General features: G+C 42.7%; 1 protein-coding gene across 6 annotated transcripts in view; it reads left to right on the top strand.

Moving 5' to 3' along the window:
* Positions 1-15,999, top strand: part of ATAD1 (ATPase family AAA domain containing 1) — a 221,841-nt gene that overhangs the window by 87,989 nt on the left and 117,853 nt on the right. For all 6 annotated transcript variants that reach the window (XM_069239895.1, XM_069239891.1, XM_069239894.1 and 3 more), the window contains exon 7: positions 7,611-7,700. In XM_069239895.1, the coding sequence (XP_069095996.1) occupies positions 7,611-7,700 (90 nt within the window). The remainder of the gene's footprint in view (positions 1-7,610; positions 7,701-15,999) is intronic.

Raw genomic sequence — 15,999 nt, 5'->3', positions numbered from 1 at the left:
GACTTGCTATTTGCGGGTCGCAAAATGGGGTCGCAAATTTTGCGAGTCGCAAACGGCTCGCATCGCTTTTTGCAAGTCGGAAATGGGGTTTTTAAATCCCAAGTCACTTGTAAGAATTTGCAGCATTGACACAGATGCTGATCATTTCTCTATGGACCTATCTAAAGTTGTTTTGACTGCATCTCGTAACCAGTTAGCTTCTGGAAAGGTTCAGGGTCCATGGTGCAAGACCCTTATTGGACCAATATCTGTGGATATGATGGCAGAGTCTGTTGCACTCATAACCATAATTTCGGACATACTTTTAAAATTAAAATGGAGCAAAGTTAATCTAACAAAATCAGATGTTCATTCAAAGGCGTTCAGTGGACAGGATATTGACTTGCTTGGTTATTTCATTGATACACTAGTTTTCTAGGGAGGCAGATTGTTATAAAAATTTCTGTTGCAGTGAAGTGCAGAAACATTATTGGTTGGCACGATCAGGCTAGATTTGGGATTATGTTAATTCCGGTCGCTGAGAACTCTTTTGTGCTTGCTTATGATTCTATTTCATTTATTGAGTCAGATGATGATGTCAATTTAGAAACCACTCGCAACAAATTCAATAGAATTTTTTAGTGCTAACTTAGGTGACATTGCAAAATGTGAACTTGTGATCAGACTCAAAGAGGGTGCCAGTCCGGTTGTACACAAGGTTAGATCTTTGCCTCTCTGTGTTTCAGGTCAGATGTTAAGGAATCATTAGACAGGTTGTTTACTTAAGGTGTGGTCCGGGTGACTGACTCACCAGAATGGGTCAGTCTGAAAGTTATAGTAAAGACAAAAACAGGTGAAATTTGCCATGTGTTGATTTATGTACCTTTAAGATTAGGAACATCATAGTTGATTGCCACCTCCTTTACCAAGTTGGTGGAATTGTTGGCCAATCTAGGAGGGCCAAAGGTTTTTTTATTACTTGATCTGATGTCGGCCAACCATCAAAATACCACTGACTGCAGAGAGCCAGTATCTCCTTACTTTGATCACTCCATTTGGAGCATACAAGTGTTTGCATGTGCCCCTTGGATTGGCCTCTTCAGCTAGTGTGTTCCAGAAGTTCATGGATACTATTCTGAGCTGCATTTAAGGAGATTCTGGATTCAAGCCTTTCAAGATGATGTACTTTTCTTTGCATAAAGTGTAAGGGAACACAATTTGATTTTAGAGAGGGTACATTACACCTTGAAAAGTCAGGCATAACTTTAAGCAGAGGTAAATGCACGTTTATGGCCAGTCATTTATACTACTTGGGCCACTGCATTTCTGATTGTGGCATTAAACCCAAAATGTCTTTAATAAGCGCTATTAAGGACACCGCTCCACCACAGAACATAGACACTTTACATTTGTTTTTGGGTCTCTGAATACTATTCACACTTTATACATGGCTATACTTTAGTTGTTCAAACATTGAGGAAGATATTAAAGAAGGTCATGACTCTAAATGGTTGGATAGAGCCAATGATGCTTTTCTCAGAATCCAGTTTCTCATTACCTCAGCCCAATTTTGACTGCTTTTACTATAGGACAACAATGGTTTTTTGATGGTGGATGCCAGTCAGTTGGGCATAGATGCTGTATTATCATAGTGGGTAGGCAAAAAGGAGCATACAATAGCATTTGCATCACCCGAACTCAGCCAAGCGAAGGTAAACTACAGTAATATTGAAAGAAGTTGTAGCAGGCTTGTGGGCTGTGGCAACATTTAAAAGTTTCTCTCGGGTGCCAAATTTGACTTTTTCACAGGCCACAAACCTCTCATATATATATTGAATGGAAATGGCACAGGTAAAGCGTCAGCCAGATTAGTTCGCATATTTTTGAAATTACGGGAATGCAATTTTTCTATAAAAATACCTACCTGGAGGCAAAAGTGCCAGAGCGGATTGCCTTTCTATAATGCCTATAGTTAGTGAGGATACTGGTATCAAGGAAGAGGATCTTGCGTGTGTTGTAGCTCTTATTGAAGATTCACCTGAATCACAAAATGCCATTTCCAAGAAAGATTGGCTCAATGCCCTTTCTGATTATCCAATTTTACAACAAGTAATAGTGTATATCAAGAATGAATGGCCCAAGAAAAGGAATTTAGATCCAGGTCTAAAGTTTTTTTTTGTGCAAGTTGCTGACTTTTCCTTGGTGAAGGATTTATTGTTAAACAGGACAAGTTACTCCGTCACTGTGGTGACAGATATCCCATCTGCCAATATCTAAATCAGACCCTTAGTCTTTAAAAAATGAAAATCGCTTTGAATTTAATTTCTAAATGTAGTTTTTTTTTTTCTCAGTTCATCTGTGGTCAATTAGTAGTTTAAGGGTCCGAGCATTTCTGGATGAGCAATGTTGTACAAAATAATCAATGAAAAGTAGACCGCCTTTGAAGCATAAAGTCCTCCAGTTTCGACCAAAATCACTTATAAATCAGACGTGGTTTTTATTAATTTGTTGATATCTGATATTTGGTAGCATCGTCTAAAGTGAGAAACGATGGTGAAAATTAGATTTTTATACACACTTATCTGTAAATCCATGTGCTGGGGGCACATGTGCCTGCAGAGTTCTTTATTGAGTAATTTAGTCAAATACACTTTGACAGATTCCTCTGTAAAATCTGCAAAACATTAGAATTTTTGTTTGCGTTATTGAGCCCGAAGAAAATGTATTGCATGAGAATTGGTATATTATCCATAAGCATCAGGCCGAGCGCACTACTGCTTTGACCTGTTGTAAGTATTGTGGGCTTTTAACCACACCCATGTCACGCCCATCACTTTCACTCGTTCGTGGGCTTGCTTTTCAAAAATCACTTGATGTCATTCGTAAATGCTTTACGTTTGGGTTGAGGCTGTTTTTGTCACGCCTTGCAGACTGCCACTGTTACATGGATTATTGCACGGTTTCCAGTATATTTCAGTGTGGGTGAACTATTTCTTTTGTCTCTTCCCTTCGTGCTGCATGGCAGCCATGGTGCTCACAGCACGAACAGGCACAACAGTGTGAACTTGATCAGTGGTATTAGGGTGCTGGTCACATTGTTCACAGTTACCTACGCAGAGTCATTTCTTGTGGCTCCCCCCTTTAAAAACACTAGAACTTGGTGAGTGCTTTACGGAAAACAGAAATCCTCAAAGTGAAAGCCGCTCTTCCAGCACAGCTAGAGAGACGATCCTACAATATTCACTGCACCCAAGAAAACTCAACCCATGATGCTTTGCAGGGCAGTACTTTTACAAAACATTTTAGCTCATAGCGCAGCCTCTGGTGGTCCTAGGGAAATGGGACCACCACCAAAACGTTCACAGAAAGTCTTTCTGTCTAAATCATATTTTGGTCCCCACACCAGGTTAGTGGGGATTCCAAAATCATAACCCCTCCCACCATGCAGTGTCTGTTTAAGCTCTCTCAGGGCTGGAACCTTTGTTTTACAGCTGGAAATAGCTTGTGTTTTAATGGCCTTGTTAATATTGTTATAGGCCTGCTGCCCCTGTATATAAGTAATGCACTGTGCCCTGTAGGGGCTAAATATATGGCTATATTGCATTATTTACTGCCATTTTCTTTTTGTATGGTAATGCACTCTAGGGGCTAACTATATAGATATATGACTGTGTTTCTTACAAATGTTACTTTCATTGTGGTGGTTTCTAGATGCTGTTCTAAGCATTACAATCATATCAACATATTAAATTATTAGTGGCACGGATATTTGACATTGACCACGATGTGCTCTTTCTGTCTACATCATGTCTGGGTCCGCACACTATGTTAGTGGGGACTCCAAAATAATAACCCCTACCACCATTCATTATCTTTTTAAGCTTTCTCATGGTTGCAACTTTGGTTTTACAGCTGGGAGAAGTTATGTTCTATGGGCCTTTATTTGTATTATCATTGCAGTAGTCCTGCTAGCCTTGAAAATGTGTAATACACTATGCTCTCTAGGGGCTAAATGTATGGTTACACTGCATTACTTTCTCCCATTCTCTTTTCATGTGTTTATGCTCTCTAAGGGCTGACTGTATGGTTACATGACCATGTTTCTTTCAAATGCTATTTGTATTGTGGTGTTCTCTAGGAGTTGTTCTCCGAATTGTAGTCAACATACTATATTGCCCCATAATGCTTTGCAGGGCCTTACTTTTAGAAAACCTTTTGCTCATAACTGTGGTGGTCCTAGGACAATGGGACTGCCTTCAAAAAGCTTTCTGTCTACATCATCTCTTGGTCCCCACACTATGTTAGTGGGGACCCCAAAAAAATACCCTTCCCACCATTCAGTGCCTTTTAAACTTTCTCATGGCTACTATCTTTGTTTTACAGCTGGGAGAAGTTTTGTTTTAAATGCCTTGTTTGTAATATTGCAGTAGGCCTGCTAGCCCTAAAATGCCCTCTAGGGGCTAAGTATATGGTTGCACTGCATTACTTTCTCCTGTTTCTTTTGTGGGGTTATCCCCTCTAGGGGCTACTAATATGGTTATGTGACCATGTTTCTTAAAAACGATATTTTTGTTATGGTGCCCTCTAGAGGCTGTTTTGAGCATTACAGTCTAATGCCAAAAGTTTATTTCTGATAAAGGTTTATATGATAATTGTATATGTTTTAACGATCTTTCCTTATTACAGTTATGACTATAATTCTGGCCAACTTAACATCCTTATTACACTATGACTGGTTGAACACGCTTGATATGTTTGGGTGACCCTTCTAGTTTACTTCTCCTCTGTGGCTGTCATGTGTCTGTTTTGGGGGGAATTGTGTTAGCCAGCCAGCAACTCTGATAGTGGGGTGGTGAAAATAGTATTCTTTTGGAATTAGCTTGGCAGATTTAAATTAGGATGCTAAATGGAGAAAGGAGGTAAGTGGAAGTGCTTTAGTTATATGCAGGGGTGCTGGAATTATATGGAAGGAAAACACAAAATTGTGAGACAGTTGACCAATTTATGTGGCAAGTAAAGTCTAGTTTATGAATTTACAATGCAAATAGTTCTAACCCAAGCAAATGCGAGACCTATTGCATTGCAAATGCTTGTTAACTTTGTGACTGCTGTGCCACCTGAAGTCGCAATAAAAACTGCTTCAAAAGCCATTAAATTACATTTTTGCTCACCATTACTGCAAACTGTATTCACAAGAATCTATTACTATTCTGCTCATTTACTTCATGCGGACTCTGATACATGTTAGGATTGTATTATTATTTGCTCTTCTCTCATCCCCCTTCCCCTCTTTGTTCATCTGGAGTTTCTTTAAGACACAGTGCTCTTACTTTAAGCCACATGCATTATATCATTAACTTTTTGTAGTAGCTGACCCATGTAACTTTGATTCTCTTGTTTGGGGAACAGTTCTCCTGTGCACACTGCCACTCTGTGTGCTGCCATTGGTATGAGATCCTTCCATCCCACCTTTCTTGCGGGCAAAGTAGAGATGTACTGTTTCTGCAGGACATGGTTGATTTTATCATTAGGAAGAAAAGTCAGGAGCTGGGACATAGTTTCTGCCAATAACTGTGGTTCTGTGCACTCTTTCTGCTTATACGGCAGCAAGGATTTCAAACAAGGGACCCTCAATTCGGAGTTTGCTTTCCCTGGTCTTAGTGAGTGAATCCTGGCCAAGAAAAAATACAATCTCCTAAGACCGTCTTTTTCTTTGCACATGCTTTCTGTATCCACCAGCTGTATCTGTTAAGATTCAGTATGTGATGCCATGCTCCCAGGATCTCTCTGAACCAATCTGCATCTCCTCTGCTCTGGAACTTCCATACACCACCTAGTTGATCACTGCTAGACTCAGAGCTCACATATTTCCAATTGAATTGAGCAAATTGCTCTTCCTTGGCTTTGTAATGCAGGTCTGCTGCCTGAGAAGTTTAGCAACCCCTCGATGTATGACAGCGGATCAAGTCACATTCGCTCTGGTAAATCTCGCAAGGATGGTCATGCAGGTCAGTCTTCTGACTCTTTCTCTGCACCACAGTCTGAATCCTCTTCCTCTGTTCCAACCAGCAGGCAGAGAGGAAATAACCAGCCTTTCCTCCCAGCCTCAACAGAGGCAGAGAAATCTCTGACATGTCTGTGGACCAATCCTTCTCCTTGGTACCATCTCAGGTAATGCAATCCATTCAAGTCTGGAGCCATCACTGTACCCAGATTACCACCGGTGCATGGTCCTCACTACTTCCCTGCAAGGAAAAAAGGGCAGAGGACTCTGCTGTGTTCTGGATTCGAACCAACCAACTATTTTGAATAGTGCACAGTGTTCAGTTTGATTTGAGCCATGGCAGCTGTTAAAAACAATAGTTTGAACCTATAGGACTCTTCCACATGTACCCATACTGAAGGGAGTGAAAGTACCTAAAATATAAGGTGAAGAACCGGTACTGACAATACTGGGTGGTGCCATTTGATCTCAAAATTGTAACCCTGATGGCAGCCTAATTGCTACGATTATGAGCTTGACTTTCTCAGAAGAATCTAGCTGTTAGAGTGGTTACCATTATATGTGACTGTTGTTTCTAGTCTTCAGGCTGTTTCTCAATATGATTGCCCTCCTCCCACCACCTCAACCTAAACACCCTACGATTGGCCCGTTCTTTCAAGAAGTGGCTGAGATTATTTCAAGCAATCTGTCATCACTTTTGTGTGTACTTCACTGCGACGAGTATGCCCAAACTTGGGTTCCATGCACACTGCGCCACTGGAACCAAGCTATATCAAAATGATGGCTCCTAATACAGGCAAAACCGGTCCAGGGTTTCTTGTGCCCTGGTTCAGGGGGCTTGCCCTGTCAATTTATTCTGGACTGTTCAGACTGATTTGCCTATAGTTAGGCCCAAACTTAGATGGCATGGTGTACAGAAATAACAATGAACTGGAATGTGGTCGTGAGCTGTTATCAGTAGCACAGATTAATTTATGCATGCTCTCCGTCCCCTTTTTGTATACTTGACACCTGTTTTTCAAGAAAGCAACTGGTGTAGATGCACATAAGCACAGGAAAGTCAGGGTTATAATGTGCAACATACAGGTTTATGGATGTGCTAAGTTCCAATTTTGCAGCTAGCAGCCGTTGAAGCAGTTTTAGTTGGCAAGCTAGCCACAAGGCTGATAAAGGAAAGAGTGTACAGACTGAATTATGATGTTAACATACAAGTACATTTATATTTGTCGCATTTTGCTTTAATCATTTTCCATGACAAGATCTGGAGATATTTGAGACAGTCTGTAGGCATGATTGTTCTATTTCTTATCGCTACTTATTTTCATTTTTTGACATATCAGATCTTAAACTTATCAGCTGTTGGTGTCCAGTTTGTTTCTCATTTGAATGACTTCAACTGACATTAATGAGTGGTTATTATCCTCCATTTACATAGGCTTGATTTTGTGCATACAAATTCTTTACCGTTTTGGCAGTTACTAGTTCCCTTATTGATGCCATCTACATGTTTTGCAGACATGCCAGTGTTATTCTATTTTCTCATGTTGTTGCAAGAATAAGCTGTGCGGACCTTGATTTTCTGAAAGCTTAATTGCGCTGACATTTTATTTGTTTTCACTCATCTAAGGTGATAGTAATGGGAGCCACTAACCGCCCACAGGATCTTGACACTGCTATAATGAGAAGAATGCCGTCTCGGTTCCATATCAACCAGCCTGTAAGTAGTTCTTTATTTGAGGCTTGGGTACATTAATTTTCTCCACTGATACTGGGACTGTTCATACTTGCCAGATGTTTATATGACCGATGTTTTAGATATAATGAAACAGCTAAAACGGAAAAAGTTACTTTCGTTCGTTTTTAGTTCTAATTATGCCTTTCTTCTGGAGCTGTGGTACTGGCTTCATTGTTCGCAGTTCAGAGCACCAGGTTTCCCCATGGTTCTTATTGTTTCTCTGTTTAATGCCCATTAATATTTCACTCCACCCCTCATTTGACCTGGTTCTTTCAAGAGTCTTTTGCCTTGTATCACAGGGTGCTGTTCTCATTGGTTTGCCCCTTGGGGATGTAAACAATTTGCATTAGCACGTAATGAATACTGGCAATCAAACCCCTCTCTTCAATATTGTGAATATGAGAATAAAGGCTTCTGATATGAAACACTAGAGCTAGGTTCAAAGTACTTAATGTCAAATATATGTCCATGTTACATATCGAAATAATTGTAAATTTTTTCCCTATTCCAACATGCTAAATATTAAAATTAACTACAAAATCATTTTCTCCATTGATGCTTCCACATTTGTGATGTTGGTTGAACCATGGAAAACATCGTTGGGAGGCCAACAGTGTATACTGTTAAACAAGTGCTGTGCCTGAAAACTATAGCACAGAACATCTTGCTAATGGGAGATTTTAAAATATTGTCTAACACGGCGTAGGAGAGCACCAGGCCTGCTAGAGAAGGGGAAAACTCAGGCCTCAATCTTTAATGGTCTGCTTGCCGCAGGAAGTAGCATTCACACACTTCAACAATTTTTTTGTTTTTTTTTGTTGGTGCAACCTCAGATGTGGTCGGATCACTTGCTCAGAACACTTCAACATTAAATATCACACGGGTTCTATGAACGTATATATGAGCCTATTAAGTTTAGAAAGTGTAAAAAGGTTAAGCAACAATACTTTCTTGTCACCTGTATAGTAGTCTAAAGCAAGCCACTAAAAGCAGGAAAAACCGAAGCTTATAAGAAGCAAAATGCTAGAAAGTGAAATAATTGGAAAACTACAGCAGCACATGGTGCACTAAGGTCGTTGTGTTGCTGCCAATCCCTCTCAGATCCTCAAGAGTTACAGCAGCTCTAGAGAAGCTGTCCTCATTTCCTGGTACAAACACCAATGCCATTGTCTCTCCCTGATTTTTCAGCATTATTTGGAAAGGAAGAACATGAGTGTTTACTTAAGTGAAGAAGAGGTGGAAATCATGGGCATGGCTCTTTAGTGGTCCCAGTCATTCTCTATAATGGGATCTTCATTAATTTGTGTAAAATAGGTATCTTCCACCGTGTGTGAAATTCCAGAATATCTTTTTAATAGAAATAGATAGCTCTGTAAAATAATGTTTGTGTAAACTCAAAACGTCCCTTTTACATATCTGCAGTAAAACCCTCTGAAAATCGAGAATGTAGTTGAAAGCCTTTGGATCAGCATTGTTGCAAAGCTCCTTTTCTTCTCCCTTTAAAAGTGAGAGAATTGTTTTCATATCCATAGTCTCACAGATTCAAAACTTTCATGGCTGCTTTAAGGCAGCTGTGGCCCTCCACAGTCTCAGAATGCAACAGTGACATTTGTTCCCTAAGCTTGTGTCATTCAAGAGAATGATGTAGGATGACCTAATCACTCTGGTTCCATTCCGGTGGCTCTGTTTGGGGAAAATCCTCTATTGTTAACAAATGTAATGAGATACCCATAGTGGAGAGCTGATAGTATAGGTCCGCGACTATTTTTAATATCTCCATCATGGCACTGTCGTTAACATTAATAACATTAGATAAAGAAGAATATTATTTCCCAAATGATCTCTAAAGAATGGAAGCAAGAGACACACCAAAATTGCTTGAGCGTCAAATGTATTAGCAGACAAAACTGAAATATCTGAGAGCTAGCTTTGGAACTGAACTTTGGAAACGGTAATCTGACTGCATGGAAACAACTAGAGATAGGTCTTCAAGCCAGTGGCTGTCTAGGTGCTATTTAGTCTGTGCAGGCAGCATTTCAGATTACCCATACAATATGGACATGTATTTGCATTTGTCACAACCACCCAACATGTTTGTATCGTGAATCGTTTCTCAATTTACATACTGTAGGAAGTTGGCTCTGTATGCACTATTTCAAAGTAAGGAATAGTATGCACAGAGTCCAAGGGTTCCCCTTAGAGGTAAGATAGTGGCAAAAAGAGATAATACTAATGCTCTATTTTGTGGTAGTGTGGCCGAGCAGTAGGCTTATCAAAGGAGTAGTGTTAAGCATTTGTTGTACATACACACAGGCATTAAATGAGGAACACACACTCAGAGACAAATCCAGCCAATAGGTTTTGTTATAGAAAAATATCTTTTCTTAGTTTATTTTAAGAACCACAGGTTCAAATTCTACATGTAATATCTCATTTGAAAGGTATTGCAGGTAAGTACTTTAGGAACTTTGAATAATTACAGTAGCATATATACTTTTCACATAAAACACAATAAGCTGTTTTAAAAGTGGACACTGCAATTTTCACAGTTCCTGGGGGAGGTAAGTTATTGTTAGTTTTAGCAGGTAAGTAAATCACTTACAAGTCTCAGGTTTGGGTCCAAGGTAGCCCACCGTTGGGGGTTCAGAGCAACCCCAAAGTTACCACACCAGCAGCTCAGGGCCGGTCAGGTGCAGAGGTCAAAGAGGTGCCCAAAACACATAGGCTTCAATGGAGAGAAGGGGGTGCCCCGGTTCCGGTCTGCCAGCAGGTAAGTACCCGCGTCTTCGGAGGGCAGACCAGGGGGGTTTTGTAGGGCACCGGGGGGGGACACAAGTCAGCACAAAGTACACCCTCAGCAGCGCGGGGGCGGCCGGCTGCAGTGTGTAAACAAGCGTCGGGTTCTCTGTAGGTTTCAATGGGAGACCAAGGGGTCTCTTCAGCGGTGCAGGCAGGCAAGGGGGGGGCTCCTCGGGGTAGCCACCACCTGGGCAAGGGAGAGGGCCTCCTGGGGGTCACTCCTGCACAGCAGTTCCGTTCCTTCAGGTGCTGGGGGCTGCGGGTGCAGGGTCTTTTCCAGCCGTTGGGACTTTAGGTTCAGGCAGTCGCGGTCAGGGGGAGCCTTGGGATTCCCTCTGCAGGCGTCGCTGTGGGGGCTCAGGGGGGACAACTTTGGTTACTCACGGTCTCGGAGTCGCCGGAGGGTCCTCCCTGAGGTGTTGGTTCTCCACCAGTCGAGTCGGGGTCGCCGGGTGCAGTGTTGCAAGTCTCACGCTTCTTGCGGGGATTTGCAGGGGTCTTTAAATCTGCTCCTCTGTAACAAAGTTGCAGTTCTTTTGGAGCAGTGCCGCTGTCCTCTGGAGTTTCTGGTCTTTCTTGAAGCAGGGCAGTCCTCTGAGGATTCAGAGGTCGCTGGTCCTTGGGAAAGCGTCGCTGGAGCAGGTTTCTTTGGAAGGCAGGAGACAGGCCGGTAGGTCTGGGGCCAAAGCAGTTGGTGTCTTCTTTTCTTCCTCTGCAGGGGTCTTTCAGCTCAGCAGTCCTCTTCTTCTTGTAAGTTGCAGGAATCTAAATTCTTAGGTTCAGGGGAGCCCTTAAATACTAAATTTAAGGGCGTGTTTAGGTCTGGGAGGGCAGTAGCCAATGGCTACTGTCCTTTAGGGTGGCTACACCCTCTTTGTGCCTCCTCCCTGAGGGGAGGGGGGCACATCCCTATTCCTATTGGGGGGATCCTCCATCTGCAAGATGGAGGATTCCTAAAAGTCAGAGTCACTTCAGCTCAGGTTGCCTTAGGGGCTGTCCTGACTGGCCAGTGACTCCTCCTTGTTTTTCTCATTATCTCTCCTGGACTTGCCGCCAAAAGTGGGGGCTGTGTCCAGGGGGCGGGCATCTCCACTAGCTGGAGTGCCCTGGGGCATTGTAACACGAAGCTTGAGCCTTTGAGGCTCAATGCTAGGTGTTACAGTTCCTGCAGGGGGAGGTGTGAAGCACCTCCACCCAGGGCAGGCTTTGTTTCTGTCCTCAGAGAGCACAAAGGCTCTCACCGCATGGGGTCAGAAACTCGTCTCTCAGCAGCAGGCTGGCAGAGACCAGTCAGTCCTGCACTGAACAATTGGGTAAAATACAGGGGGCATCTCTAAGATGCCCTCTGTGTGCATTTTTTAATAAATCCAACAGTGGCATCAGTGTGGGTTTATTATTCTGAGAAGTTTGATACTAAACTTCCCAGTATTCAGTGTAGCCATTATGGAGCTGTGGAGTTCGTTTTTGACAGACTCCCAGACCATATACTCTTATGGCTACCCTGCACTTACAATGTCTAAGGTTTTGCTTAGACACTGTAGGGGCATAGTGCTCATGCACCTATGCCCTCACCTGTGGTATAGTGCACCCTGCCTTAGGGCTGTAAGGCCTACTAGAAGGGTGACTTACCTATGCCACAGGCTGTGTGAGGTTGGCATGGCACCCTGAGGGGAGTGCCATGTCGACTTAGTCATTTTATCCCCACTAGCACACACAAGCTGGCAAGCAGTGTGTCTGTGCTGAGTGAGGGGTCCCCAGGGTGGCATAAGATATGCTGCAGCCCTTAGAGACCTTCCCTGGCATCAGGGCCCTTGGTACCAGGGGTACCAGTTACAAGGGACTTACCTGGGTGCCAGGGTTGTGCCAATTGTGGAGACAATGGTACATTTTTAGGTGAAAGAATACTGGTGCTGGGGCCTGGTTAGCAGGGTCCCAGCACACTTCTCAGTCAAGTCAGCATCAGTATCAGGCAAAAAGTGGGGGGTAACTGCAACAGGGAGCCATTTCTTTACACATACTGTGCATTATTCTGCCATCTTGTGGTTGTGTCTGGAATACTGTTTTGATCCTGCATCATAAAATGTGTGCTGGACCTAGGAGTGCAGACCTACTGCCAATGTTCTAAATGGGTCTGCTTTGCAGTGCAGTTGCTGTCCACTGTGTGTACCATTGCTAAGTGACAGCTGCCAAGATACTGAGGTGGCTGGAGCAGATGAGAATGTGTCTGGAGGTGGACCCACGTACTGCATTACCCCCAATCCTGGGCCACCACTGATCAGACATGCATGTCACCATGTTACCTTCTCTGCCTCTATCAGTGTTAATGCAGTTTCTTAGCCTGATAGTAGAAGACAAACCATTGGAATAGGAACTGAGTGGCCCCATGGCATAAGGACAAAGACTTTCTCAGTTGGATGCGCTAAATTCAAATTGGAGCAAATGTATAGAACTCATTCTTTTGTTAGCTTGCCAAGTGGATTGGAGACATGGAGAGAGACTATTTGCATACGTATACTGTGAAAGCTCAACACATGGAAGTAGAGTGCAAAATGTGATAGAGCTTGGTTTCACCTGATTAGGACTGAGGCACCCTGTGTTTAAATGACACATTTGAAAATTGATTTAACAGACTCCTAGCTAATTATATGGTGTTTGCTACGCCATAGAGATGGTGAGACGAGTACAACTGCTTTACAAAATACATCAAGTTATGGGTCAATAGTAGTCCCACTGAGCCCATCTATTTACATTGTATGTTATGTTATGTTATGCTAATAGTATTTATAGAGTGCTACATCTTACTCCCCCAGGAGTATCCTAGTGCTAATGCTTCAACGAAAGAGGGTGCTGTTTGACTAAAACCTTAAATTAACTATGTTTTTAAAAGTTATTTTATGGCTGAAATGAATTTGAGTTGGAAACTTATTCCAGTGACCCGAGTCAGATCGGATAAAGTTTTGCCCTGTTACCTGTCATTCGAATACTAAGGGAAGAGGCCAGTGCAGTACTAGAAGATCTAAGACTCCTAAACGGGTGGTAGAACCTTATTCTGGAATGGAGTTAAGGCGGGCCTTCCCTCTACAGAGCTGTAGGAGTGTCAGTGACGTTTAAAAATAAATCACTTTCTAATAGGAAGTCAGTGTAGAGAGCTTAAGGTTTGATCAGAGGGGGGACCAGAAGGAACCAGGCGGGCCACCATGTTCTGAATCATCTATAATCTTGTCAAGTGACTAGTTAGTGGCAACCAGAAGACCATTGCTGTAGTCTAATTGACTAGTTATAAGGGCTTGAGTGACTGATTTTATTCAGTTGAGGGGAAGCCTAGGCGATAAGTTTCTAAGCCGGCAAAAAAATGCCAAAACAGGAGCCACAGATTGTCTTAAACTGGTCGGCCATAGAAAGCTTATCATCCAGAAGAATACCCAGATTTTTTACCACCTTTTTTGGACAAGGAGCTGTTCCCAACCTACAAGGCCACAGTTCCTCTGACTAGAGCTCCCTAGCTTTATCAAATGTCTGTCTTTTCCCAGTTTAATTGTATATAACTATGTTTCATCAAAGAGGCCACTTTCTGCATACAATTATAGAACCTAGCTTTCGTTACCTCAACGTTTGCCCAAATTAAGTCACTAATTTGGTATCACTTGCATAAGACAGGATCGCAAACCTAAAGGATTCCACTATCTTAGCCAAGGGGGGTTACTTAGTTATTAAAACTTGGACCTCGGAGAGAACCCTTGAGGTATTGCACATTTGTTGATCACATTCCATGATTTGAAAGGCTGAATAGACACCACTTGGGTTCTGCCTTTAGGAAAATCTCTCAGCCAGGCTAACGTTTGCGCATGCACCTCAATGCATGCGCCCCCACCCGTCTCCTCCGTTCCACCGGCCTCGCGCTCGCTGCTGTTCCTCGCATCCGCTGCTCCACGGCGGTTGGGAGGTCGTTCTCCTACCTGACAGCCAAGACCTGGAACACCCTCCCCACCAGCCTCAGGACCACCCAGGACCACTCCGCATTCCGGAGATTCCTCAAGACCTGGCTCTTCGAGCAGCAGTAACCCCCTTCCCCCTAGCGCCTTGAGACCCGCACGGGTGAGTAGCGCGCTTTATAAATGTTAATGATTTGATTTGAATGTCCTATAGTCTCTGAATGAGAACCGCATGCAACACCATATTCAGTGCCGCAGAACATTCGGTCAGAATTAGCATAGTCGAGCTACCTTCATCCAAGCTGGTCCCTGTAATGTCAGTAGTGGCTAAAAGAGCTGTTTGCATACTATCGGCTGCGCTGAACCCAGACTGAAAGGGGTCCAAGAAGTGATTCTTCTCTAACTATTGGGATTTGTCTATTAATCATTTTCTCCGCTATCCTAAGGGTAAAAAGAAGTAGCAAAATCGGGCAGTAGTTAGAAAAGCTAGTCTGGTCTCCTGTACCTTTTTTTTTTTTTTTTTTTTTTGGAGAGGGGAGGTATACACCACCTTCCAGTCTTTTGGCACCTTAGCTATGTACCAGGACATCTGTGAAATGTGGCACCAGTAATGGCGACAAAGAAGCAAAAATATGTGCAGGACAGGGATCCTCCAGAGACCCCCAACTTGACTGCAAGTTATTTCATATTCCTCATTATACCATACTGCGTGGGTTTTGATCTGCCTACGTTTCTGTTATCTAAGTGGGACAACACTGTTTAGGGCCTTATTAAGAGATTAATAATATCTTGTGATAACCAATCCAATATCGGAGATCTTTTTCAGATCAGAGAATTGAAGATAATTCCCTATATTAGCCTGGTTCATTTTTGTTTTCCAGGAGTCGGCCAAACGCTGTGACTCCTCCCGCCAAGAACTTAGATTACAGAACAAGGGTATTTCAAATCCAATGAGATGGTTATTCATTCAAGTGAACGGGTTGGCTCATCAGTCTTGAGCTGGCATGAATTACAAATTATTAAATTGAGTGTTAGGCTGGCTACATGTGTCAGACCCTCCACCATTTGTCAGTTCGGCCGTGCCCAGATCAGACAACTAATGGCTGACTTAATAGTCTTGTGCAGACTCCCCATGAAAATTCAAACTTCCCTAAAACAAGAAATTGTCAGCCTTCAAAAAGTGAGAGGAAAGCAATTCTAGCAGTAGACTAAGATCTTTCTTGAGACCAGGAGGACGATAGATTAAAGCGAATGTGCGCAATAATAGAATGTAGTTCTACAGCTGGCCTGAAAATAAAATTGCTGAAGTCAAAGGGACTCTATGTGGTGGGGATATCAAAGTAGGATGTAGGAATTGCTCTATTGATTAGGGCACTGCAACGACTCACATAGGAGTATACATGTTACCCTGGATAAGAAGATGGTTTATGAACAGAGAGCAAAGAAACTGTGGGCAATGGAAGGGTTACAGTTTTCAAATATGGACCTGCAGTAAAGTATGATATTCATTGCCTCCTAACTCTGACAATGATAAAGTGTGAGGCTAGCAT

Source organism: Pleurodeles waltl, chromosome 6, assembly GCF_031143425.1.
Source record: "Pleurodeles waltl isolate 20211129_DDA chromosome 6, aPleWal1.hap1.20221129, whole genome shotgun sequence".
Lineage (NCBI taxonomy): Eukaryota > Metazoa > Chordata > Amphibia > Caudata > Salamandridae > Pleurodeles > Pleurodeles waltl.
The sequence above is the reverse complement of the archived record's forward strand: the minus strand, read 5'-3'. Positions and strand labels throughout refer to the sequence as shown.